Here is a 25,617-nt window from a genome sequence, read left to right as displayed (position 1 = left end):
ATACATTTAAATATCTCCCCTAAGTACTCAGCAAGCCAGCAACCTTGTTTGCTTCTTCAGCTTCCTGCTTTGGCTGTCCCTATAGCAAGCCCACACTGAGTTCACTGTGCGTGTTTTGTTGTTGTGAGGGTGACCATGGTCCTTTGCAGTCATGGCTGTGTGTTACCATGCTGAGTGTGTTTTCTGCCCACCTATGTTGAAGTTTTGTTTGTAAAGTGAAATAGGAAGGGAGAGATCACACCCAGGGTATGTAGTTGGGTCCAATGCCGTATCTTCTGGGATGTCATGGCCATGAGGATGTCTAACATGGGAGACCTTGCTGCAACCTCGTGTCCTTTAACTCCCTGCTCTCATCCAGATGAAATCCTGGGCTCGTGCTGTAAGCAGAGCTGTGGAGTGACGAGAGCAACCACATGCCTCCACCATGCTGCCTTTTGTCTTGTTCAGCCCACATGCAACAGTAACACCAATAACAAAGCCTAAATGTTAGCCTGTGTTTTTAAAGAAATTTTCATGAAAGTTTCTAAAAACCCTAAAATTATTTAGAGACTATCCAAGTGGGGTATAATGTTGCATATCTGTGGCCTGAGACTGAGGTAGGAGGGTTTAGAGACCCACCTGGGTACATGGTAAGGCTGGCTTATCTTTGAATATGGTGGCCTTAGGCAGCACACTTCTTGCCAGGTCTGGAACCAGGGGATGATATGGAATGTGTGATGGTCTGGAGTACTGGCGACTCTACTTGGTACCAGTTGGCTGTTCCCTCTGAAATTTTACCCATGATCCTGACTGCAGTTCCTGTTGAAAAGCTCCTAAACAAGGCAACTCAAGCAATCAATGCCCCAGGAGACAAATGCTCATATCAGGGCCTTGGTATCAGCCAGAACACAGCCATTTTTTACAAGGAAGAAAAAGCCATGACATTTTATACGTTGAAATTGATTATTTCATCAATAGGTTAATAGAAATCCAGGCTGTAAGTTCACTTCCTGGTTATACATCCTCACTGTAATGGGGGAACAGAGCATGAAAAATGCAGAGTGCACAGCAACCAGGAAGAGGTTTCCACGCTGAGCTTCACCCCTTCTGCAGAGCTCAGCCTGGATTCTGCCTATTTATATGTAAATGTTCTAGAAGGGGGTCTGCTTCCCTATGAAGCTTTACAGTAACCACTTCTTTCTGGAACTTGTGAAATATGCCCCCAGACTCTGAGCGCATCCACTAGTAAAAAAATGAAGCACATGCCGGTTGTAGGCACACAATGTAACCTGTGGGAGGGAAGGGGAGCAGCAATCCTTTGACAGTGCTTGAAAACTGTGAGCAATTGGATTTCCTTCCTTGGTCAGAGTTGACTGGCTGATATCTGAATGGCCCTTCCCAGGTGTGTTGCTTCCTGGGATGGACACAAGACCTTAAAAATGCAGAAACGAGCAAAACCCCTCCACTTTCTCCACCCACCATGGAAAGTTAAATTTTAATCCATATACAATAGGCAGAAGACTCCAGGCGGCAGCTGTAGGTGTTCACTAGTTAGGGATCAACATTTCGTACCAAATCATTTGTGGGTGTTCACACTACAAAGTGAGCCTTAGGTGTTTAATAATAGCAGCTTTAATCATTTTAAGTCAGTGGGCAGTGAATTCACAGTTGTTTGCTCTCTTGATTAAACTTTGCACTCTAAATATATAAGACTATATTTCAGAACAGCCTTTGTCCTTGACAGCTCATGTTTCTCACATGTATTTTGGAGATCTTTAAAAAGAACCTCAGTGAGAGTGGCCAGCAACTGAACTCACCTAGACCTCTCCCGAGGTCACTTTCTGTCCATCAGAGACCCCGGTGTTCATACAACTTAGCCAGGGCCTGACGCCATACTGCCTGCAATTGAGTGGCTTGAACACTACAGCAGATAGGATTGAGTCAGAGATAACTCAGAGTCAGTCTGCCTCCCGCCTGTGCTACGTCGACTAATGGAAGCTCCTAACAGGCTCTCTTCCTGACTTCGGAGTTGAAAAACAAATGGCCCATGGTTCCCTTCGTTGGGAGCATGGCAACTTTCACCCCTGCTGAATATATTGGTGTCTGCCTACAGTAGTGGGCCCAGCTAAGATACATGACTTTATCTCAACCCCCCAAGAGCCAACTTGTCAACTCTTGTTGGCTTCTGTGACCTGTATCTGCAAGGGTTGAGAGTATCCTCAAACCATCTTCTTCCAAGCCTCAGGTATCTCATGTGTGCGTGTGTGTGTTATGTGTGTGCGCACGTGCATACGTGTGTAGGGAGTGTGCACATGCATGTATGTGTGTCTTGTGCATGTCGCCTTCCAAGGTAGCCAGTAGAAGGAAGGGGCCAGATGGGATAGAAACCATATCTGTGTCCCTGGAGTGTCTCACCCCATGTCTGCAGGGCAGCGTACACAGTTGCTCTATGTCCCCTTGGCTCAGAAAGTTACTTGAACTCCAGCATTCTATTTGAAGTGACTTGGTGTCCGTCTTTTCTGAAGGACATCTGAAGAGGCTTCTGCTGTAGGGGAGCCCACTTGGTCTCCAGGGAGGGAAGATGCTTCTCGGGTTCTGCGGTTTAAGCTAGTGTTCATCTCACAAACGGTTTTGAGGAGGAGTTGAAAAATATTCTTGTTTTAAAAGACTTGCATCTGAAACATAAGGTCACTTGAACTAGCTTCTGGACCATAGCCCACCACAGCCCAAAGGCCAGCGTTTGCCCTTCAGCAAGTAGCTTTGTGCTCAGGAAAGGGTCTGTGCACATTTGCCTGGGAACATCTGATTTCCTGAGCACTCCACTAACCAAGCTGGCTCGCCTCTACCCTCCTCACCTCTGTGCTGTCCTGGGGGGAGTGGAGGGCCAACGGGAGCCCCTTGTGCTGCCCCTCGCTGCGCACTCAGGTGGCTTCATGCGCTGCTTTGACATTTCTTTTCTCCCTTTTTCATTTGTTTTCTTTTCCTTTTTGTTGTCTCTCTTTCCCCTGCCCTCTCTGCTCTCGGGATGCAGCCAAACGCAAAGCGTGGAAACTAAACCGTGTTGGTAGCCTGCGAAACATATACAGCAGCAGCAGCACCAACACCGAAGGTAACTGCACCCGCCCCGCCGGGCTCCCGCCTCCCCGCCTTCCTGCCTTCCTGCCTTCCTCCCCATGCAGACATGAAAATGCAGCCGCATGCCCCCGCGTTGTGTCTGCAGTCGGCCCTGTGGTCTTTCCGTCCTTTTGTTTGTGTGTTCTATTTTACCATTCATGTTCCTTTCAGCTTACTTAAATTTTGACCTTTCCCTTCAGTCGTAGGGTAGTGATGTTTAAATTACTTTGGAAACCTATTTTCTCCTCTTTTTTCCCCCCCTTTCCTTTATACATGTGGGCACTCAATGTAATATTTCCCAAGTTATTACAGTTTTTAAAAGTGTTAGTATCAGGTGTAATGATCTGTAGCCAAATACAATAGTGTGCCGTGACATTTAAGTAACAGTCTTAATTTGTTTTGTGGAAGCATTCTCCATAATGCTCTCTGCAGCTCTAATCCAGAAGCAGGCAGGCCCGGGCCATTTGCATGGACTGCTATTGCTTGTAAATTCCGTATATTGTTTTGTTTCTAAAGGTCGTCTGGTGCCAAAGTTCACAAATTGACTTGAGTTGCTTTTTTCACCAAAGACAGCCGTCATTGCTTTTGTATAATAGCAGATTGAATTCCCCCACACCTTCATTTGAACAACACAATTATAAATTGCCTTTTTTTTATGATTACAAATGTCAAGGGTCAGAATTATTTTGATACCAGGCAAGGGAAAACCAGCGCCATCCACCTAGTATACAAAGGGAGGCTGGCGGGTATACAGGATGCAAAGCAGGTCACAATCCAGCGAGCCTGGTATAATAGGGGGGATTTCTTTTTCACTTAAGTGCAAGCCAAATGGGTCAAGTAATGGCGAACTCGCGCCCTAACACTAATTGACTTATTTGGGGATGATTATAACTGTAATATTTTTCTTAATGTCACTGTTTTCTGGGCTGTTGATTTTAGCGATTGCCAAGTAGTGGCATTAAATCTCCTGTAAATTTTAAATTGCACACTATTTCTGTAAACAAGTCCCTTCTTCACATCCCAGTCATTAACCTTTCCTGATTTATATCCCCATCCTCTCTCACTTCCCTTCACAATTACTCACCAAAAGCCCTGCTCTCGAGCCGGAATGAATGCACAAAACCAAAGCCACGCTCGCAGGGCAGCTTGTTAAAGAGCCATTTTGTAATCACAGTTTTGTTGGCACTCTTCAAGAGGAGGTGATTGGTCCAGATCCTGTGTATCCTGGCCTCGCCACATCTCTCTTAAAAGCATTCAGAAAACGAAATGAGAGAGAAGGCAAAACAGAGATTTAAGAAGCCGCCTCACCAGTTACAATTTTCTGTTGAGCACAGAGGTATCAGTTTGCTCCCTCACGGTTCTTTAGATGGTAGGTTTTCTTCTTCTTTTTTCTTGTTTTGTTTTGTTTGGGGTATTTATCATCTCTCTGTCCTGTGTCTCTATCAAAGGTGTCTTTTATATGGTATAGGTTATAGGTTTATTGATGACTTCTTTCCTTAAAAACTAAAGAAAGTTGTGACTGTTTTAAGTGTTACTGAATACAGAATTGAGGGACAGTAAGAAGATGTATAATTCACTCATTATCCTCAAAACTAAATCCTTCCTACCCATCACCTGCCAGAAGGCCACGCAGGAGACCTTGGTGGGCTGAGTTGACACTGTGTATTTAAGGAATCACAGGAAGACTGATTTCTCAGTATTCGCTGCTTGGGTAATGGGGAACTTGGCATCCAAGGCAGCCAGAGCTTCAGAGGCCACTTAGGGGTTATAGAGGGCAGACAATGACTAGGTGAAGTTCACTCCTCTCTGAATCCTCGGTAGCTTAACTCACTTGGGGTCCCTCCATATGAGTGAGTGCCACAGGTATCCATGGGGACTGGGGGGGGTTGAGACACGGGTAGCCATGAGGGTTGGGGTACAGGCAGTGACCACACTTTGGTTATTCCGTGTTTCCAGCTATAGTAAGCTGCTCCATGTATGGTTACATTTGTTTCAGTTGAGCAGCATGGTTATTCCTCATTACTATGTGTGTGCATACTACCTTATCCCATATAATTTTTAATAACTTGTTACAGAATCCATGTAAGTCCATAAATTATCAAAATATTCTTCTAATCTCAGGCTTTTAATGTATGATGTTACCACATGATCGCTGCCCATAAACTGACCCTTCATGAAAAGGTGTGTGCTGAAGACTCTGTCTTCTGTTAGATAATCTGAATCGTACCCATCCTGAAGTGTAGTATTGCTTAAAATGCCTCACTTGGTCGATTGATTCAGAGATTCCCAGAAAATACCAAAATAAAGTTGGTTCAGAGTTCAGTTCCCTAGACACAAAAATTAGGTTTTTTTAATTGGGAGGAGGAGCAATTAATAAACCCTGTTTTTGGTAGCCTGAGTGTGGCTCAGAAGTTGTGGGACCCTCCTGGGGACACACGTTGTAAGACAGACTGGGCTGTGCCTGAAGCCCTGTGCTCTCACTGAAGCCTTCTCTTTGATGCACACACTGTCGTGGGCCCTGGACCACGCTGTCTCATTTGATCCTCACAGTGCCCCTGCCAGGTAGGTGTTGTGTTACACACAGAAAATTGAGGTTGTGGTAAGTTCCACAGAACCTGTGCTGAGCTGTGTGCTCCAGGACCTCCACTCTGGAGGGGCCATGGTGGATGCCCAGAGTGTGTGAAGATGGATTGTTAGGAGGACAGGCATGGGTTAGAAAAGCGCAGGTGGATCCTTCGCCCCGCAGGTCTGCTGACCCTTGAAAGCCAGGTAGACACTTGGTGCTCACCCTGTAGAACCCAGGGTTGAAGCTTTGTTCCTTCTTCACAATTAAACTCCCACCCAGGGATGGTAAAATGAAATGCTCTTCAGCAGGAATTGCAGCTTTGACTTGTCTCTCAAGCCTGTGCTGCAGGGTCCCCGGGACAGGGCCTCATAGTGGCATCGTTCCCCAGTCAGCCCTCTTGCTGGCCCAAGCAGAAAAGGTCTAGATGTCAGGTGGGTGGCGCTCAGTTCCAGTGTTTGACTCTGTGGCAAATGTTTCTGAGAAAGTGCCTAGGAGCCAAGATGTAGAACAAACAGACTCTGCATGACAGTGTTTTCCAGGTTAGTATGACATAGAAACAAGGCTGTCCCATCTCAGAAGCCAGAGCCAGGTGGACCCACCAACTGAGAAGAACTTCTGATGTGTGGATAAAGGGGGTACAGTAAAGGGAGCAGTGAGCACTGCTTGGTGTGCAGAGTCCTCCCATTTTGTCAGTCAGCAGAGTGAGTGCCTGAACGTAGCCCACCTCACATGGCAGATGACCCTCATACCCAAGGATCAGCCAGACTCAGAAGTGGCCCAGAGTCCAAAAAGAAGGCCTGTGGTTCTGCTCTGTCTACAAAGGTCCATTTCTGTGGGTTTGGAATCTGTCCAGAGACAGGCAGAGGAAACCCACACTGGGTCCATCACTTTGTGGCACAGGCCTCTCAACAAAATCTAATCTGTGGTGTTCTGATATCACTAAAATTTAACCTAGAGACTCTACGGAAAGTCACTTGTCAGTATAGGGACAAACTGACAAAAGCAAGCATATCTAAGTGCTAAATGTTAATGCAGCTGTCTTAGCTGCTGCTCTCCTGCTGTGACAAGATACCATAGCCAAGGCAGACAGCAGGTAAGCGGGCATAGCACTGGAGCAGTGACTGAAAGCTCACGTTTTTAAGATAGAGCCATGAGGCAGAGAGAGAAGCAAGGAGAGAAACTTCAAAGCCCATCCCCAGTAATGCACCTCCTCCAGTGAGGCCACACCTCCTAATCCTTCCCAAACAGTTCCACCAACTGGGACTCCACTATTCAAACATATGAGCTAATGGGGGCCATTTTCATTAAAGTCATAGGAGCTAAAGCAAGATTGGGAAATCCAATCTCCTCAGTTGGCTTCATGGAGAGACAAGGAAGGATGGCCATGCTGGGCAACCCATTCTGGGCGAGCAGAAAGGTCTGTTGATTGTCTCACTCCCTGGCTCCTGCAACTGGGAGCCCAGGGACCCTGAACAGTGACGACAGACCGCATCCCAGCAGTAAATATGCAGAGCCCTGCACATGTGTCACCCCCCCATGTTTTCCTTTAAGAATGGGAGGGAAAATGAAAGTAACCTTTGCATGATGGTGGGTTTGAACTGACATCCTAAACAGGCCGTCTCCATCATCAGCTAAATGCCTAAACTGCATGACAATTGAATGTGGGCCTTTGAAAGTGACACTGAAGCATTTTACAAAATGTATTGCTCAAAAAAAAAAATAACATTAAACGCCTGAGGCTGTGTATGACATTGTATCACATGGCCCATAGGGCCCAGGTTGTAGGAGACCTGGAGGTTGAAACTGAACACTGTTCACACTGAGGACAGTGGCCTCTTTAGATCACAGGGATGTCTTCCATTGCAAAAGGAAGGTGGGGACAGCATGCTGTGGTGTTCCCTAGCCAGCTAGTGCTGATGTGGCTGAAGACCAAAAAGGTGGAGAGATGATGGCTCCATGGTTACGAATACATGCTGATCTTGCAGAGGACCCAAGTTTGGTTCCCAGCACCCACATCATGCAGCTAACAGCTATCTGTACCTCCAGCTCCAGGCGATAGAGAATCCCTTTCTGACCTCTTTGAGTACCTGCACTCACAGGCACAAATCTTGAAAAAGAGGTGGAGTGACCTGCCTGCGGGCACCCATTAAACAGGGTATAGGACAAACCCTCTCCACCTGTAGATGCCCCACTGGAAAACCCTTTGCTAATACTCATGAATGGAGGGGTGGCTCGAGGCAGAGTTGGAGCCCTCCTCTCTGTGCAGTGCCAAAAGCACGTGTCATTCTTGCCACGTTTGTGAGTCAGTGTAACAGGAAGCAGGCTCCACCTTAGGGCTGGAATCCTGGGTGGACCTCAGGTTAGAAGCCCAGATTCCAGGAAGCCTGGGAAACCATTTTCCCCCTCCAGAATGCAGAATCCCCTGTGGCAGTGAGGAACTGACACGAGGGACTCCTGCAGCCCATTCATCCTTTCTCCTTGGAGAACAAACCCACTCAGCTCCCTTGTTCTGGCCACACCACTGTGAAGCGCATCTTTGAGGACAAAAATTGGAGGGCCTTGGCCTTGGTCTTGGCTTTGGTGAAATCATCTTTCCCATCCCCTCTATGAGACCAGTGTCTGCAAGTGTCCAGCTCTTCCCTCCCCCACCCCCTCCTCCGTATTCTTCCTCATCAGGTGTCTCCTGTTAAAAACAGCCGCTCATGTTTGAACTATTTTCAGCTGTCTGTAGCCCTTTAACCCTTTGTCTGCTAGGATTCCACAAAAATAATTGATGACTGATTGGCCCATTAACCTTTAAGGGGGAAAAAAGTTTGACAGCCCAGACTTGTGTAATGAGGAGGGATTCCCTGTGAAGTCGGTCTGATGGCTGAGATGCTCGCCCCTGAGGAGGTAAAATTAGCCCCCCGGGGCCTCGTCTGCATAGAAACTGGACACAATTAGTGCGATATCCGGTGTTATTAATGTCATTGGGAATAATTGGGCAGGTTGGTTTCGACAGGTTCATGGCTCTAAAATACTATTATAGTGGACCTCTCCACAGCCAACCGTTAAACACAGAAAACTGTTTAAGCCCCTGGGAGCCCAATCACTGTGTTAGTGAGCTGGGACCAGGGCTGTGCATAGCCTGGAGCTTCGGGCTGGGTTGGTGGCCTTTAGGCATCTCCTTGAAGTGGGGAATAACTCTGTGCTTATGTGTGTTTCTGGAACTGAGAACATGATTCTCGTGTGTATGCCAACAGTGTCTTCTACAACCTGCGTCTCTTGCATAATAAACTCTGCATAAGCTCCTGTGCCTGTCATTAGTGATTGATGTATCTGCAAATGACACCAGAGAATAAAACACCAAAACTGACCCTTCTCACTATTCAAGCATTTGTCATTTGGGGGGTGCAGGGAGGACCCACAGCTCTCATCTCACTCCTTGGAGGCAGAGGCAAGGCAGGCAGGCGATCATGAGTTTAAGGACAGCCAGGGCTACAGAGTGAGACCCAGTCTCCAAAGGACAGTAAATGAACAGAGGACAGCGGCCACACTCAGCCCTCTGAGACTGATCAACATCATAGCGCCTGGTGTGCTTATGATTGTTTTTAAAAATCTGTTTGCTAAAAACTCTACTAGCATCAACTGTCATTTTATGAAGTAACACAGCCTTCTGGCCATTGAGGGATTGATGGGCACTATGTCACCCGGTGAAATGTCTGAGCATTGAGAGGAAGGAGCAAGCTGCATTGGGCTGTCTGCTTTTTTCAGTCACCGCCACACTGTGAAGTGCAAGCGTGGACCAAGTCGGGAGGCCTCTGAGGTGCTGTCAGTAAACATTGACTGTCATTCACCTGGCAGGCCCTGCCAGGGCCCATGCATTGGCTTCATCAGTCCTTGTTGCGAGTGACAGGAACCTTTTTAAAGGGGAAAAGACCCAAAGACAGTAAAACATCCAGGATGCAGCTGACTGGAAGGACATCTGGACTTGGGCCCTGGAAGGTATCGGGCTTCTTGGCACCTTGATCCCTGACTGCAGTGTGCTGGTGGCACTCAGTGACCTCCACCAGAGGAGAGGGCAGGGCCACACCCCTTGCTTTTGTGGGTTACCATCTGTTACTTTCTGGAATTAAACGTGCAGTTTGGGGTTTCAGAACATTTTTTTTTTACTGAGTTTTCAGGTTGCTCTATAGCCTCTCACACAGTACATTAACTCTGGACTTTTCTGTCCTCCCTAAAACTCCTCCTTTTCAAAATGCGATGAACAGACTTCACTCAGGACCCCAATAAAGACCTAAAGCAGCCAAAAGGGGTACAGGGTAGTGAGGTGGCTTTGAGAACTGGAGGCATGCTCATGAACACCTCCAGGGAGCCATTGCTAATGTCACTGTGCTCGGCTCCCTTTCCCTCACCCAGTCTCATACCTTCCTCCCATCCGAGTGGACTCAGCATGGTCCAGCGTACTGTCATTTGGAAGATAGTAGACATGATGGGCAGTGCCCACCAGCCGTTCCAGAGATAACGGGGTTGGGGGAGACAGAGGAGAGCCATGACCTGACTGGGTACTCATTCACAGGCTTAGAAGTGAGGTGTCAGAGGGAAGGCAACAGCAGTGTCTGTGACAGAGAGGGCAGAGAAGGACTGAGCACATGCACGGCTACTTTGCAGATTGGAGTGGAATAGGAAGGTGTCTGTCTGCAGGGTGTACATCCTACATGAAGGCCAACACACTTATAGCGAGACTCTTGGAGCTCAGAGTAGAGAGAAGAAATCCTTATAATGTAGATGCCCAAGAAGATACAAGAGGTAGCCATAAGGAAAGTAGAGAGGTGCAGCGGGGACACCCCGGGAACACAGAGGAGGGAGAAAGGTCTAAGTGCGCAGAAGCTGCAGTCGTCTAGAAGGAAAGCTGACGGTGCAACACAGTGGGTTTCCTGGTGTTCCTCTGAATTCTGCCCTTTGGGTACCTGTGCAGGGGGAGGCGCATGGCTCCCAGGACAAGGCAGAGCCAGACTGCGCCTGCGTGGCTTCATCTGCCCATTACAGCTAAGCTGGAATCAGAACAAGGCAGAAAGTTCAATGATAGCTGTGTCGCACTTGACCCAGATACTCAGCCATTTCTGTCATTTTGTGCTCTGTCATCCATACAGGGGTGTGCTTGTCCCTGCTAAGTAGGGCCTTCAAAGACCACCCTCTGCCTCCCCTGACACCCAAGGCATGAAGGAGAAGTAACCGAGAGCCCTGGGACGGAGCCCACACCTCAGTCAAGCCAGTTTGGCTCCTTGCCTTCACATTTGCACTGCAGCTCATGATTTAGGCTACAAACATGGGCAGAAATCCTCTACGGGAGTGTACAGAGCTCTAACTGGGAGGCTCACGGTTGTCATGTCTTCAGCAGACATGCAGTAAATCCCGACCAGAGGAAGCATTCTTCTTATCCTTGGGTTTCACAGATGTCAGATGAGGGGAGGCTGTGCAGATGTCCTAATGAACAGTATTCACATTCACCCATGAGTGACCAAGTGTCCTTGCTTTCTACCCATGAATTATATAGCTTGTCCCTGCCCTACCTCTCTCTTCACTGAAGAGTTTTAGGTACTGAATCAGTGCTGTCTTGCAGACCTCTGTGTGGTAAAAGTTGCAGTGAATAGTATCATGACATAGAAGCCCGTGGATCAGGAGACAGGTCATTTCAAGCCCACAGATGCCGTGGCTCTGCTGGGAATTGCAGGGTGTGGTTGCAGGTCAACCATGAGGAAACCTGTCTGAAGTTACTGTGTAGTCTTTTTTTTTTTATGAAAAACTTAACTAATCCCCATGTCCAAGGTCCTTGGGGCTCCTCCCCAGCAGGTGGGCTTGTTCTGCGTCTCCACAAACATGGGCCTCATTTGAGTACCATTCCTGGCCACAACCTGTAGTTGGCTTTGGGGGTTTTTTTGTTGATGTTTTGTTTTTGTTTTTTGTTGATGTTTTTTCTCCTCTGGGGTTCTGCCACCCAGTTCCCAAATAAATCCAGAGTCTTAGTCTTACTTATAAATGTCCAGCCTTGACTTGTTTGTAGCCAGTTTTCCTAACCTAACATCCCATTTCTCTTTAACTATGTTTTGCCTCTGGGCTTTTTACCTTTCTTTATTCTGTATATCTTATTTTCCACCCTGGCCCCTGGCGTCCTCCACTCCTTCCTTTCTCCCTCCTTACTCCTCTTCTTTCCCCTAGATTTCTCCTCCTATTTATTCTCTCTGCCCACCAGCCCTGCCCGTTTCTCTCTCCTGCGTAGATACTGGCCATTCAGCTCTTTATTAGACCAGTCAGGTGTTTTAGACAGGCAAAGTAACACAGCTTCACAAAGCTAAACAAATGCGACATCAAAGAATGCAACACTGAAACAAATGCTCCACAGCATGACCAAGTATAATGCATTTAAGGTAATACCACACAACAAGCACCTGCTTTCTGAACTCTTAATACTCAAACTCCAAAGGCCAAGAACCAAAGAGATCAAGAAAGAACTCAGTAAACACACATGCCTACGGTTAGGCAAGCTCACGGCTTCCTTGGGCTACCTGCATGTACTGTTGAGCTCAGGCATGCTCTGGCCCTGCCACGAGCACAGCCTCAGTGCAAACACCCAAAAGGACTGACATGCCAGAGCCATGGCTGTAAGGCCTGGCCCCTCCTAGGCACTATATCACAGCTGCAGAGCGTGACTGAAATACAGCAGCTCTTATCCTACAGGGGAGTCATGGGCCTTGGCAGTGTTGGAGGGTGTAGACGCTTCTGTCAGCTGTCATTTTCATTCCTGGAGATGGGCTTTCTGGGGAAAATGCGAGGCTTTGCACACAGGTGTGTCCACCTGCCCACCCTCCAGGTGGTGTTCAGACTGAGCCCCTTGGGGTTAAGACCTGTTATCAGTTGAAAGAGAGAAAGAGAGACACCTTGCTTACATTCCAAGTTCAGTGCTGGTCTTCGTTTTGTTTTTTCAGAACACTAAAGACTCCATACAAGTGTGCCATAGTGATTGGTGGTGGTGGTGGTGGTGGTGGTGGTGGTGGTGGTGGTGGTGGTGGTGGTGGTGATTGCAGAGGTCTTACATTCAAGACCTGAGGATCCCATTCCTGGGTGGTGTCCCAGCCCCTTGGAGTGGGGCTTGATGGCATCCTTGATCAGGGGAGGCACCATGCCCTGGCATCAGTGCAGTGGCAGGGCAGGGAATGACTTAGTTGATAAGCAGGTCTACGGGTTACTCTTTTCCTGTGACTACACAGCCAGTTTCAGGACAGTGCTAAGAAACTCCTCATCCACTGAGGCATGTGAAGGGTCCAGCCTTGGCTTCTGACTGCTTTTCCTAAGCGGTGCCGCCTCTGAGCAGACAGTGAGAACAAGGACTGAGTACACAGCCTCCAGTGGCCAGGCTGCGCGCCGCTGTGCTCACATGCAACAGTTAGCGGATGATAAACTCCACAGAAGCTGCCTGTGCCCAATCCACAGGGGAGGGAAATGCGCCTCAGGAACTTAGCTAAAGGCGGAGGGACAGGTACTGTCACAGGACGTGGACACAAGCTCTCTTCCCCTTTCCAAACAGGTGTCTCTGTGGCCACCCAGCCAGACCCGTGCCCACTAATCCCCTCTGTGTTGCCTGACGTCACTTTGTGACTAAGACTTTGTGTCTTAGTGAGATGAGAACTAAAGCTCCCGTTGATGAGTGCTCGACCGTGTGCTGACACCACCTTGGTGTTCCCAGTGCAGTTCCCTGGATCCGTACTCAAGCCCTTCCGTAGTCCAGTTTCACATCAGCAGAACTAACCCCATTTTCCTCTCGCAGATCCAAGGGACAGCAGTAAGTTGCAAACTTACTTTCCTTGGTCTGTGCCCACACAGAGACCCTGAAATCCCACGCTGTCTCTCCTTTCTCTCTGTCCCCCAAGCATTGATGGAAACCTAGTTATCGCTGCTGGCTTTGGAAGCCGGCCTTGAGTGTTGGCGGGTGTGTGGATCAGATCTCAGCGCTCCCATCCTGTGTGTGCCGCCAGCCCCATGCCTGTGCCATTGAATCCAGAGGCACTTGTGACAGGATGGGCTCGGGCGCTGCTGTCTCATGAAAGTGAGCTCTTCATCCCACCTCTGTGTTCCAGAGCAAGAAGAAAACTTTGAGTTTATCATTGTGTCCCTCACCGGCCAGACATGGCACTTTGAAGCCACCACATACGAGGAGCGAGATGCATGGGTCCAAGCCATCGAGAGCCAGATCCTAGCCAGCCTACAGTCCTGCGAGAGCAGCAAGAATAAGGTAAGGCCCTCAGCAGGCTGCCCCAAATCAAGGCTGCCGATCATTAAAGTGAGAAGAAGGCCCAAGTGCAGCCAGGAGGGGGGTATGGGGACACAGGGGCATCAGATGGCTTGTGTGGATGACAAGACCCAGGTATGCTTTGTGAGGAGAAAAAAACTAAGTAATTGAAAAGATAAAACCACTTTGTATCTACAAACACCATGCATGTGTTGGTGTCCTGGCTTGGCCGTCTGTGTGTGGCAGGATGTCCAACATGAAGCCTTTGCTGTGGCAGCCGGCGCTACGTGGGAAGCTTTCGCCTCTCTCTGTAGGCGATGAAGCCTTTTGGACTCTGCCTGCTTATGCGTCCATACTTATTTTTTTTGTTGTTATTGTTTGAGGCAGAATAAATCAGAAAAAGTCACAGAGACTTAAAAGATGCCCTATTCTGCCCTCATAAATGTTTCAAATGTCACAGGGATACAAACGGAACGCAGAGGAGATAGAGGGAGTTTGGGCAAGGTGGATTTTCTGTTTTTTTTTTTTTTAAAGTCTGGTTTATGTTTCATTCAGTAATTAAAAAGAGTTCTCCAGCAGTTGTTTGGCCAGAAATAAAAGTGTGTTCACTGCGTTTTCTGGGCCACTGCTCGGCAATCTTCCTTATACCGGTCCTGTCTTTCCCAGCCGGGTTCTTTGCATTTCAGTCTTTGAACCCTTAGATACTCAGAGTCCTTTGCTGACCCGTTGAGATTCTTGGTGAGCATTTTGATTTTTCAAACTGTGATCGACTGGAAACTGAAGAAAGACATGGCCATCCACCTGCAGTTCATTTATAAGCCGTTAAAGAAAGCTCTGCCCGTGATGGATGGCCAGCTTTGTCATTAAGAAGGGAGCCTGCTTTGCAGAGAGGTGGGGTGTGTTATTTTATTACCCTCTTGAGCCAGGGTAAGCCAGACCACAGTCATTATTGTTATTATGTAATTTGCTTCTCTCTTGGACGACAGTTCATACCAAGCTCAGGAGAACCACAGTTTTTACTCTGAGCTTCCTGGATTCTCAGGTATTGTCCCTATCTAGCCGTGATGTGTCTCCCTCCTCACCCCTGGGCACAATGACACCTGCCATCCACAGGCTTGGAGTTCTGATTTCAGAGCAGGGAAGGGGGCACATGATGCTGATCAGACAAGCACATCCCCGGGTGTTATGGAGAAATTAATTTTACACATTCTGACTGAAGTCACGCCTCTTCTTGTTTTTAGAAGCTCTGGCCAGTGTGGGCTCCTCCCATTCCACTTCCTTGAGAGCCTCTTCTATCTTTGCTACTCTGATTGCAGACAGAAGGGTGTCATGAAGTAGACGCCAATGCCAGCCCACCTAAGTCTGCCCTCTGTAACCATGGGCAAGCACACTTGTGGAAATGGCTTCCCCTGAGAGGAACTGAAGGACACCAGACACCAAGAAAGAGTCAAATGGGACATAGCTCTCCCAACATGGATGACTCCATTAGAGAGAGAGAAGCATCGAGTATGACAATCCAGAGACAGATAGAGCAGCCGACCAGTGAGTCACAGCATTGTACAGATACATGGAGGAAAAAACAGGGGGGTAGGTAGACGCCCCCTCCCCATGTGTGTGACACCTCCAGATACCAACTTAATTTGTTAAATGATTTCTTAGGAAATAAAAACACAGCGGTAAATAATGCCGATTAAACAATAGCAGTAAGTAAATGATAACTTAGTATTAATTAACAAGCAATAAATTCACATCCATCTCTTTAGCACAAGATACCTCAGTTTGTGAAGAATTTGTACACAAAAGAAGTTATTCTAAGTTTTGAAACTGATCAACTTTTGCTTCAACTGTAATATCAAATGCATGTTGAATAAATAAGCCTTTTAAAATACATATATTCAGCCGGGCGGTGGTGGCGCATGCCTTTAATCCCAGCACTCGGGAGGCAGAGGCAGGCGGATCTCTGTGAGTTCGAGACCAGCCTGGTCTACAAGAGTTAGTTCCAGGACAGGCTCCAAAACCACAGAGAAACCCTGTCTCGAAAAACCAAAAAAAAATAATAATAATAAAATAAAATACATATATCCTTTCCAACTCTGCCCCTGCTTCCGGGATTTCATCCTTGCTATGCAGTCAGGAATCTGCATAGGGATTTATTTACAGAAAGCATTTTCTTTATGGCTCTGTCTCGGGTCGAGGATGCCTAGAGCATTCCGAATACACAGCCAAGGAGCTTGCTGTGTACTCATTCACTAAGAGGATTCATATGCATGCACTTACATGGTGATGTTGGAGGCTTTGCTGACATCAAGTAATAGATAGATAGATAGATAGATAGATAGACAGACAGACAGACAGACAGTACTCAGCAGGAAAGGCAAGCTACAAGGCAGTATGTACCCATCTGGCTTCCCTACAGTGCCTGTGCATAGAAAAACTGCCAGAGGATCTCTGAGTGATGGAATCCTAGTTTATAAATGCTTGTGTCCCAAATTTTCTAATGTTGCCACAATAGGTGGACCTTAAAAAGAAAAAAAAATCTCTTCTGAGATCCCTAAGAATGAATGCCCCTGCCTCACTCCAATGAGTGACTTTGATTTCATAGCAACTGAGAGGTCATCACATGGAGGAGAGACTCTTCTGGCTATGATGTGTGGTATGGTCTGGGGTTTTCTGATAAAGATTCAGAAGATAGCTCTGTGCATGCTGATTAAGGCCTGGCCCTTGGCTGATAACACAGATTATTTTTTCTCACTCTTTAATCTTCATACCAAGTAGCTATGTGCATGAAGGTGCATTAACCAGTGACATTTTCCATGTAGCAGTCTTTGGTTCATTCACAAATTATGGCGGTCTGACCACTTGGCTCATTTTGGGGATTGTCCATCTCAGCCAATCATCCTGACATACGACCTGTCGCTCTCCCTCCCGAACTTGACATCAGAAAAGGAAAAATTGTTTGGAAATTGCACACCACTGCATCTCTGCACAATCTGTTTGGTTTTTCTCTGACATCATCAGAAGGTGTGTGGCTTTTTCCTGGCTGCTCATATCTTGCATTTTTTGTCTTCCTCTGTGCCTAGTCCCGACTAACCAGCCAGAGCGAGGCCATGGCACTGCAGTCCATCCGTAACCTGAGAGGGAACTCCCACTGTGTGGACTGTGACACCCAGAGTAAGTATACAGGGCTGGCGGTGCCCCTAGATCTGTTATCAGCTGCGGCGTGTCGGGCTAGACATGTTTAGATCTGGGTTCAATTTGAACATAGTGTCCTTCACACAGCCTTACTGTTGGAAGTGTGTCTTTTCTTATACACTGGACTTCTGTGTGCCCTGCTTAAGCCTCAAGCATCACAGTGGTTGAAGGATTGAAACTATAAAGACTTCCATCTCTTGGAGTTACCCCAGTATGTCACGCTTTCTGTTGTGCAAAAGGTAATATTCCCTTTGAGGGTGAAGTTTTCTTTTTATATCCTGGGGGGCAAAGTCTGCCCCCCTCAGAAGCCATGTTGAATAAACTTTGCCCATTCATATTGTTACGTAGGGTCTTGAGGGGCATGGGAATGCAGTTCAAACAGAGGTGCTGGTTCAGGTGAGGGATGTCTGGGAACTGAACATGCCTGTGTTGTTGGGCAAGGCACCCAGGGAACATGGTCAACAGCCTTGGGGAAGAAACAAAAGGGTCATAGGTTTTTGAGATCTTCAACCTCAAAGCTAGCTTCCCACCAGAGTTTGCTTGTCAGGAGGACTCTGAGGAAGAGTGGAGTGTGAGAGAGTCGTGTGACTGGAGTCTGTAGCCTCACAGAGTTCTCCCTGGGTGAGCCAAAAAGAAAAGTGGCAACTCAGGCTGGAAACGATGGAGCTGATGCAGATACTTGGGTGCCACTACCCAAAGGGCTGTGAGATCTTTATGCATTTGTAGGCGGGGGTGAGCTGTCCACATCTCCTAGTAGGTACAGAATTCTGTGCAGTTTTATGGGGAGACAGTCTGAGTGCACCAGAGGAGAAGAGCAGAGAGAGCCAGAGACCTGCAGGTGGATTTTGAGTGTCACCTCATGAGACACGGAAGCACTAGCCCAGACTTGCTGTGGACGAGGGGAAAGAGCTGAACTGACCTCAAGGGCCCGGACCAGCAGGTTGTCCAGGTGGCCTAGTTGACCACAGCCCAGCAGGAGCCTGTCCTCGGGACAGGAAGGGCACACTACACTCTTCCACAGACTCCTTTGGGCGCTGCTTTAAAGTCTCTCTTTGTTTGAATTTTTAAATTTTACTTTCAAAACGTGAGCTGAAGAGAAAAGAACATATATTTGAAGTGTGTTTTTGTCCAAAACATTCCTTAAACCAGACATTTTTTAAAGCACAGAACCTGAGGCAAATTAAAAAAAAAAAATCCAGAGATTGATGTCTGTAATTGTTTCCAGCATGCAACTAGAGATTCCTCAAAAAGAAACCAATTGATAGCTTTACAGAAACTGTGGCATGTGGCAAATTGGAGGTCACAGGTCCTTTCTGAGAGGAGGTGGATATAAGCATGCTAAGAATGGGCAGGAAGGGGAGGCCATGAGACCAGACTGTGGACACCACATGAGCAGATGGGGCGGAGCTGATAAAGGCAGAGTTGAAGCTTCAGAAAAAGAGGTTTGAAGGCCATTCACCAAGTATGCTGTGTCTAGTCCACACATGAATTATCTTTTGGATAGTTGGCACTGTCATGGGCCCATTGACAGGACAGGGAAGGAAGAGTCTAGACCACAGCAGTTTGTCCAGGTCACTGAGGTAGCAAGCAGTTCTATGCAATTCATCCCACACCCTTCGCCAGCCTGTTGCTTCCTCAGAGGCCTAAGATGCTTAGAGAGTCTGATGTGAAGTTCATGAGCAAGCAGGGAGGGATTTTTAGTGTAAATACCCAGTTTTGGTGCAAATGCCAGGAAACAGTTCCCCTTAGGCCACACCAGCAATGAGATGTGAGCATGCTCACAGGGCAGTGTGATTAGAAGCCTGTGAAGGCTGTGTGCCTTTGACTGCAGCAGTTCCCTTAGAAAGGGTCCCAGTGGGTAGGAAGACGGTCTGTGCAAGAAAGGAGCAAACACCCACTTAAAGATGTCCCTCTCCAGGACTCTGTGGACTGAAATCAGAGCCACTCCACTTCTAAAGGGAGGTACTGGTGACATCTGTTGGTGTGACAGACAGTGGGACTCCAGGGAAAGACCCCCACCCACCCAAAAGAGTCTCAGTGGCCCACCATTTCATGTGTATTACCCTCTGGGGGTTGAGAATGTGGCCGGACTCTGGTACAATGTGGGATTTGAGGCCACAATTACTGCAGGTCACCAGGTGTCTCCTCTGCACACTCAGCCTGTCCCAGAACAGTTTCCAAAGAGGGCATGGAGCCACCTTAGCTATGGGCTGTTGTCTATAAAGTGAAATTGTGGTCCAGTGAATTTGGAAAAGTCAGTGCTATCCACCACTCAGGGCAAGGCCCATCAGTATTTGAGAACAGCTCTTTCAAGAAACCACTGACAACAGAAATCTGTTTTGGGAGTACTAGTTGCCAGCCACCAGCAGCATGTCCAGAAAATAACCCGGGGAATCCCAGAGTGTGCTTGCTTGCTCTCGCTCTCTCTCTCTCTCGCTCTCTCGCTCTCTCGCTCTCTGTCTCTGTCTCTCTGTCTGTCTCATACACACAAACACACACACACACAGTCCTCACCAGTATGTCAGACCTTCCAGATCAAAGGTAGGAAGCAGCCCAGCCTCTGCCTCCTGGTCCACAAAGTTCTGTCATTGCTAGTGCTGCCCATACAGTCTGGCTAGAGCACTGTTAGTTCCTAGTAGATCTTGTCTGACCCACCAGCCTCTGCTACGGTGAGGCTGTTCTGTATTCACCCTGATATAGTGTGTTTTCACAGCCTCTATTGTCCATAGCCACCAAGAAGAGTGGGCACACCAAGCTCTGCCCAAAGCAGGGCTTAGGTTTTGTGATATCACCATATTACACTGGGGGTAGGAGGTGACCAAGGAAGCTGTAGGCAATTCTAGCTGAGAGCAAAGGAAGAGCAGCATGCCAGGTAGAGATGGTAGTGTTGTCCACAAGCTGGTGGAGGCGGTGAGGGTCTCACATGAGACAGAGAAAGGGGTGAGGCTCCGTTCTTATCCTGTCTGATCCCAGTGACAGGTAGCAGTTACAGCAGGTTCTGAGTCTCAGTGTTACGTGACTGGGCCTGCCAACATTTCACGGCTGCTGTTGGGATGTGCCTTCAGGGATCAGGATGTGAACATACAGACATGAGCTGTGACAGTCCCATGTTGTGAGGAGATAGTAAGGACATGTGTGGGGGCTCAGATCAAGAAGAAAGGGCTGAATTGGAGAGAGTGTCTGTGGGGACAATGAAAGAATGAGGGCTGACTCCCCAGATCCTGGGAGAGCATTGGTGCTGTTGGGAGATGCAGAAAGAACCCTGACAGAAGAAAGCATCATCAGTGCAAGCTGATGTCAGGGAAGTCTGTGCAAAATGTTCCAGCTGGTAAATGAGAAAGAGGTCAGAGCTGTTGACAGTTACAGTTTGGGTTGTCACAAAAGCCAAGTCAAGCTGGGTTTACCAGGCAGAGAGAATGGCATCAGAAGAGAAGAGATTACAGGAGCCAAGGTGGGGGCCAACCTGAGGAGGAAATACTGAAACCATGGAGAAAATCCCAAAGAGACATTTAACTTCACCTGCATCATGTGCAGAATTGGGAGGTGGACAGTGGATAGAAAGTCAGCCGTGGGCTAAAATTGTAGCCATGGAGGTGGCCAGCAGCTATGACAGCCCTGTCTCAGTGGCCAGAGTTGGTGGGGGCAGCATAGCAGGAGCCACACTCTAAGGGGCTGCAGACAGCAGGCGAGAGCCGTGTGGAGGAGGGTATGCAAGCTCTTCATCAGCTGAGTCCAGCCTGCAGTTGTACCGCCCCCTGTGCTGTGCCCACTCGTCCCCGTGACCACAGCACACCTGGCAAGAAATTACACGAAAGGAAGCTACAGCCTGTCATGTGATAGGGGAGGGGTTCCTCTGCGGGGCCAGCTGTTTGTTCATGTCTCCATGGATCAGGGCGCACAGACAGCACAGGAAATGGGGCTGAGCTCCACCTGCTGGAGACCAACTGTTCAAACACATGAGCCTATGAGGGACATTTTACATCCAAACCACAACACAATTGTCTTCTGCTTTTTGCCTTCACACGAATCTGTATGTTTCTGTACCTTGTTCTCTCTGCTTCTGTTTGAGACTTAGGTTTTTGCTTAAGTCAGAACATCTCTGAGATCACAGGCCTCTTTTCCAGGGCTCTGGGATATGAATCAGCCATCTTCTTGAGTTGTACTGATGTTATACATAGCTTGCTGACATTCTGGTTAGTCATCATGTGACCATCAATGGTCATTTGCCCTGCGGAGAGCCCAGGAAGTCTCTCCAGTGGGTCAGATCAGTTTTTTTTTTTTTCTGACTCCTCTGACTTGAATACATGACAGTTTTTCTGACCTGAATACATGCCAGTTCTACCTGTATGAGTTTAGCCTCTCTTCCTAATAACAAAGAGAGCCAGTGGTCATTAAGGTCAGTCTATCTTTTCAAAACTCCTAGAGATTGTAAACTCAAAGCCAGCCCTGGGCCCAAGTTCCAGATCTTCTGATGATATCATTACACAATGACAGATCTGCCCTACGCCCCCGAAGCCATTCTCTGTACAAGCCCAGCATCTAACAGAACCGTATCCTTGTCCTGTCAGCCCAGCTTGAGACATAGAGTACTCACTCCACGAGTCACAGCTGAGGGACCTGGGTCTTGATATGACTAGAGTACCTGCACACTCACCCGCCAGTGACCAGTGGAACCCTGTGAGTTGCTGCAATAGGCACCCTTGAGTAAGACCCTTGTTGACCTTCACACAGGAGTGTGCCTCTTCCGTCTTCGAAACTGGCTAACCCAACCAACCTGAGCTAACCGTAGCACAAAGGGTTATGAGGGCCAGTGAGACCTCCAGGCATGGCCTGAGCCAGGGTGGTACTCAGTTACCTTGTCTCTGCTTCTCATTCCATCAGCAGCAGTTCTTAACACACAACTTTTTTTCTGACGTGCACCAGTCCTGAGCTGTGCTGCTAAAGTATTAGAAGAGGTATCTCTGTCCAGATGAACACCAATTCTGAGAAACTCTGAATTTGGCACAGCTGCCAGCAACTACCATGTTTCCCCTGACACCAGGAACCGCTCTAAAACATGTGACCGTGGGGACTGGCTGCCTGAGCAGGTGTCCCCGAGAGTCCAGGACTGGTGGCGGTCTGATTGAAATTTCTCCGTTTCTCTTTCTGTAGACCCTAACTGGGCCAGTTTGAACTTGGGAGCCCTCATGTGCATCGAGTGCTCAGGGATCCACCGGAATCTTGGCACCCACCTCTCCAGGGTCCGATCTCTAGATCTTGATGACTGGCCCATGGAGCTGATCAAGGTGATGTCGTCTATTGGGAATGAGTTGGCTAACAGCGTGTGGGAAGAGAGCAGCCAAGGACGGACGAAACCCTCATTGGACTCCCCAAGGTAGGGATGCACAGGTGCTCCTCCAGCAGCTGCACTGCTGGGCACGACCTCAGGAACAGCTGCAGCGGTGACCCTGGCAACCTATAGGAATGCCGGTTAGCCTAGTCTGGAAGCATCCGTATTTGAAATTAGTCTGAAGCAGACTGAATGATTCAAACTCCTTAATTTTTTATGTTTATTTTTAGGCCTTGGGGATTCCTCTCCCCTCTTGGAAATGTATTACACTTCTAATCTTATGAATATATTACTTTAATTAATATATTTCTAATAGGCCCAAGCTGTGCTAACACTAATTATAAATTTTTGATTCTTTGGTTTTGTATTCTTTTGTACACCATTGCTAAGCATCTTGTGGATAACCAACTTCCTCACCTGCCCCTGCCAACAAGTGAGTTTATGATTAAGAAAATGTATTTTATTTTCTAAAATATACTTCTAACACATTTAATTAAGTACAGTTAAACATAATGTATGGTGACTCCTCATTAATGCTAATTGTTATCCAGGATAAAAACGCATTTATTTTTGAGGCCATTTAGTTTCCCATTTTTCACTTACACCAATTATAAACCATTTTTGAGGATATGCATACATATTTAATTCCCCTAAGAGGTGGCTAAAATAGCCCGTTTTTAAAGAAATCCAATTCCATAGTAGCAGAGGGGTCAGCTCATCTCTAGTTGGTCTACCTGAGGACATACATCCAAGGTACTCAGGTGCTGCATGCTCTGTGTCACCACCACCACCCCACCCCCCCCCCCCCGCTATCTCCCCCACATGGGCTTGAGACCTGCTTCTATTGCGCTTCTCAAGGTAGTGAGAGGAAGAGGCATGTCATGCTCAGCATCTGAAGTATGCTTGTTTGTTGCTTGTTTGTTCTCCTGGTGATGAGATACAGTCAGAGCCCAAGTGGCTGGAAACCAGTGGTTAGGCTGCACATCCAGGTTCTAGCCAGTGATCTCCTGAGACCTGCTGGCCTAGTGTTTCACTAACACTGCAGAATGAATGCATGGCGCCCCCTCTGGTGCACATCAGGAGTGAAGCTGGCGTACGTTAATGCTATTTGTGTTAGGCAGGGCAGGAAGGGGAACAGGAAGGGAGGGCCACAAGGTGCGATAGTGTGCTTAACACCCAGTAGGTTTGCTGTGACAGCTCCTCATTGTATGAGTTAGTCTGGGTAGCACAGTTAGGAGTGGTTTTCTCACAAATCAAAGATATGCTACCCTTTTTTCTCTGTCTCACTATTATCTTCCCTGATTTAAAACTCACATGGAAGTCACCTGGGCTCTTCATTCAATCCTAAAACATTATTTGCTTTGTAGTGTCTTTTTTTTTTTTCATAGTGTAGTTAAATTTCAATCTGAAAATGAAAAGATACTTGGAAGTTAAATTGTTTAATGTATGAAGAAAACATTGATATGAGTTAGAAAAAATTAACTTTATGCATCTGACCTTTTAGGTTTAAAAGTAACATGTAGACTATGTTTAATGCCATGAATTAAGAAGGTTGCTGTTTGTGTAGAGCATAGAAGAATTAGAAGCTGCTGTGTGGTTGTCTTCATGTACCCAGCAGTGAGTGGCTACTGTACGGGCAATGGCCAGTTCTGACTGCTCTTTGCCCTGAGCTCTGAGGGCTATAGCTTTCTGTTCTGCCCAGCAGCACCTGTAATAGCTTAGAGACAGGTGAGAGGAGCCATTTGCCTCACAAATAGGGTGACTGCAGGTGGACCTCTTGCCTTTGGTCAAGTTTCAAGAGCCCTTCTGAGTCACGACTCCTTCCCAAGGCTGCAGTGGTGTGGTGTGATGACCATGGCTTCTCATGATGGGACTTCGGAATTTCTGAGTTTTCAGACAGGCATGAGATCTGGAGGCATATTTGTATCTTTGTTAAATTATCCCAGGAAATTCTTTTGTCTGGTTAAATTAATAAATATTTACCAAATACTCACAAGAAGAGAGACGGAGGAGATGAATAAAAGATGAGTATCATGACACGTGGGCCTTCTTGGAACCAGCTGAGGATGCCAGTTCCTGGGAAGTTTACAACCATGGCTGATTTCCAAAAGAGAGGTGTGGGAGGATAGGTCAGCCTAAGCAAAGGCAGGAAGGTTCTGCCCACAGCACGCATGTCCAGCAGCGTGCCTCCTGCAGGGCTGGACCTCCTCAGATTAAAGAAGCAAGAATGGGTTTGCTCTGGGAAGCTCTTGAGCCAGGATGCCTGGTATCAGCCGGATTGGGGTAGGATGTATAGTCTGTGTTTGACCTCATTCCATATTGTTCCTCAGAACACTGAAGTCACCAGCAGGGAGATTGGAAAGGACCAAGACAGACCAAGGCCAGGGCTACGTAGGTTTCTAGTGTTAAAGACATACTACAGCCCATTCATAGTACAGTTATGATCCTACTACCTCCCACCTTCACCATCCATCCCCTACCCTTTCCCCAAGGAGAAAGAAAACCCTGGAAGTCTGGGCTAAAATCAGAATGGAATTCACCCCAAGGAAGTTGATATCTAGTCTAGGTACTGCCTATCCAAGATGCCTTACCCCATCCCAACCCTCAGGCCTCCCACCTTCTCCATGAGGAATTGAGGCCAGTTACTAGAAGCATTGAGGGGCCAGAAACTAAGCCCCAAAAGAAATAGTTTCATAAATGTTGGTGCTAGTTCAAGGAAAAAAAACAAATGTCACTCTTTGAAACAAGGGCCCAAATGTTTTTCCACAGAACTTGGATCGGTTTCAGCGTGATTAAGGAGATTCATTCTGACTAGAATATAATTAAAAACCTGCTGCTCATATACAGACATACATACACACACACACATCCTAACATATACATACACACACTGCAGCATACCAGTACACATGTACCCCAACACACAAACACATACATACATGTATATACACCCAATACATACACACACACATCCTAACATACACATACACACACTGCAGCATACCAGCACACGTGTACCCCAACACACAAACACTATATACATGTATATACACCCAGTACATACATATATATATATATACTCACACTTGTACACATAGACACATCCCAGCATATATACACACATATCTACACATCTCAACACACAAACACATATACATACATGTGTATAGA

General features: G+C 47.4%; 1 protein-coding gene across 9 annotated transcripts in view; it reads left to right on the top strand.

Annotated features, from left to right (window-relative positions):
* The window catches only part of Agap1 (ArfGAP with GTPase domain, ankyrin repeat and PH domain 1), a 455,752-nt gene that overhangs the window by 379,141 nt on the left and 50,994 nt on the right, over window positions 1-25,617 (top strand). For 5 of the 9 annotated variants that reach the window (XM_041650295.1, XM_041650294.1, XM_041650290.1 and 2 more), the window contains 4 exons: window positions 3,011-3,088; window positions 13,774-13,928; window positions 17,006-17,096; window positions 22,269-22,491. In XM_041650295.1, the coding sequence (XP_041506229.1) occupies window positions 3,011-3,088; window positions 13,774-13,928; window positions 17,006-17,096; window positions 22,269-22,491 (547 nt within the window). The remainder of the gene's footprint in view (window positions 1-3,010; window positions 3,089-13,773; window positions 13,929-17,005; window positions 17,097-22,268; window positions 22,492-25,617) is intronic. The other 4 variants (XM_041650296.1, XM_041650297.1, XM_041650293.1 and 1 more) reach the window with 1 other exon arrangement.

This window comes from Microtus oregoni, unplaced genomic scaffold (assembly GCF_018167655.1).
Source record: "Microtus oregoni isolate MIOR12 unplaced genomic scaffold, Mior012 000004F_ref0000308, whole genome shotgun sequence".
In the NCBI taxonomy this organism is placed as follows: Eukaryota; Metazoa; Chordata; class Mammalia; order Rodentia; family Cricetidae; genus Microtus; species Microtus oregoni.
This window is presented reverse-complemented; position numbering and strand designations above follow the sequence as displayed.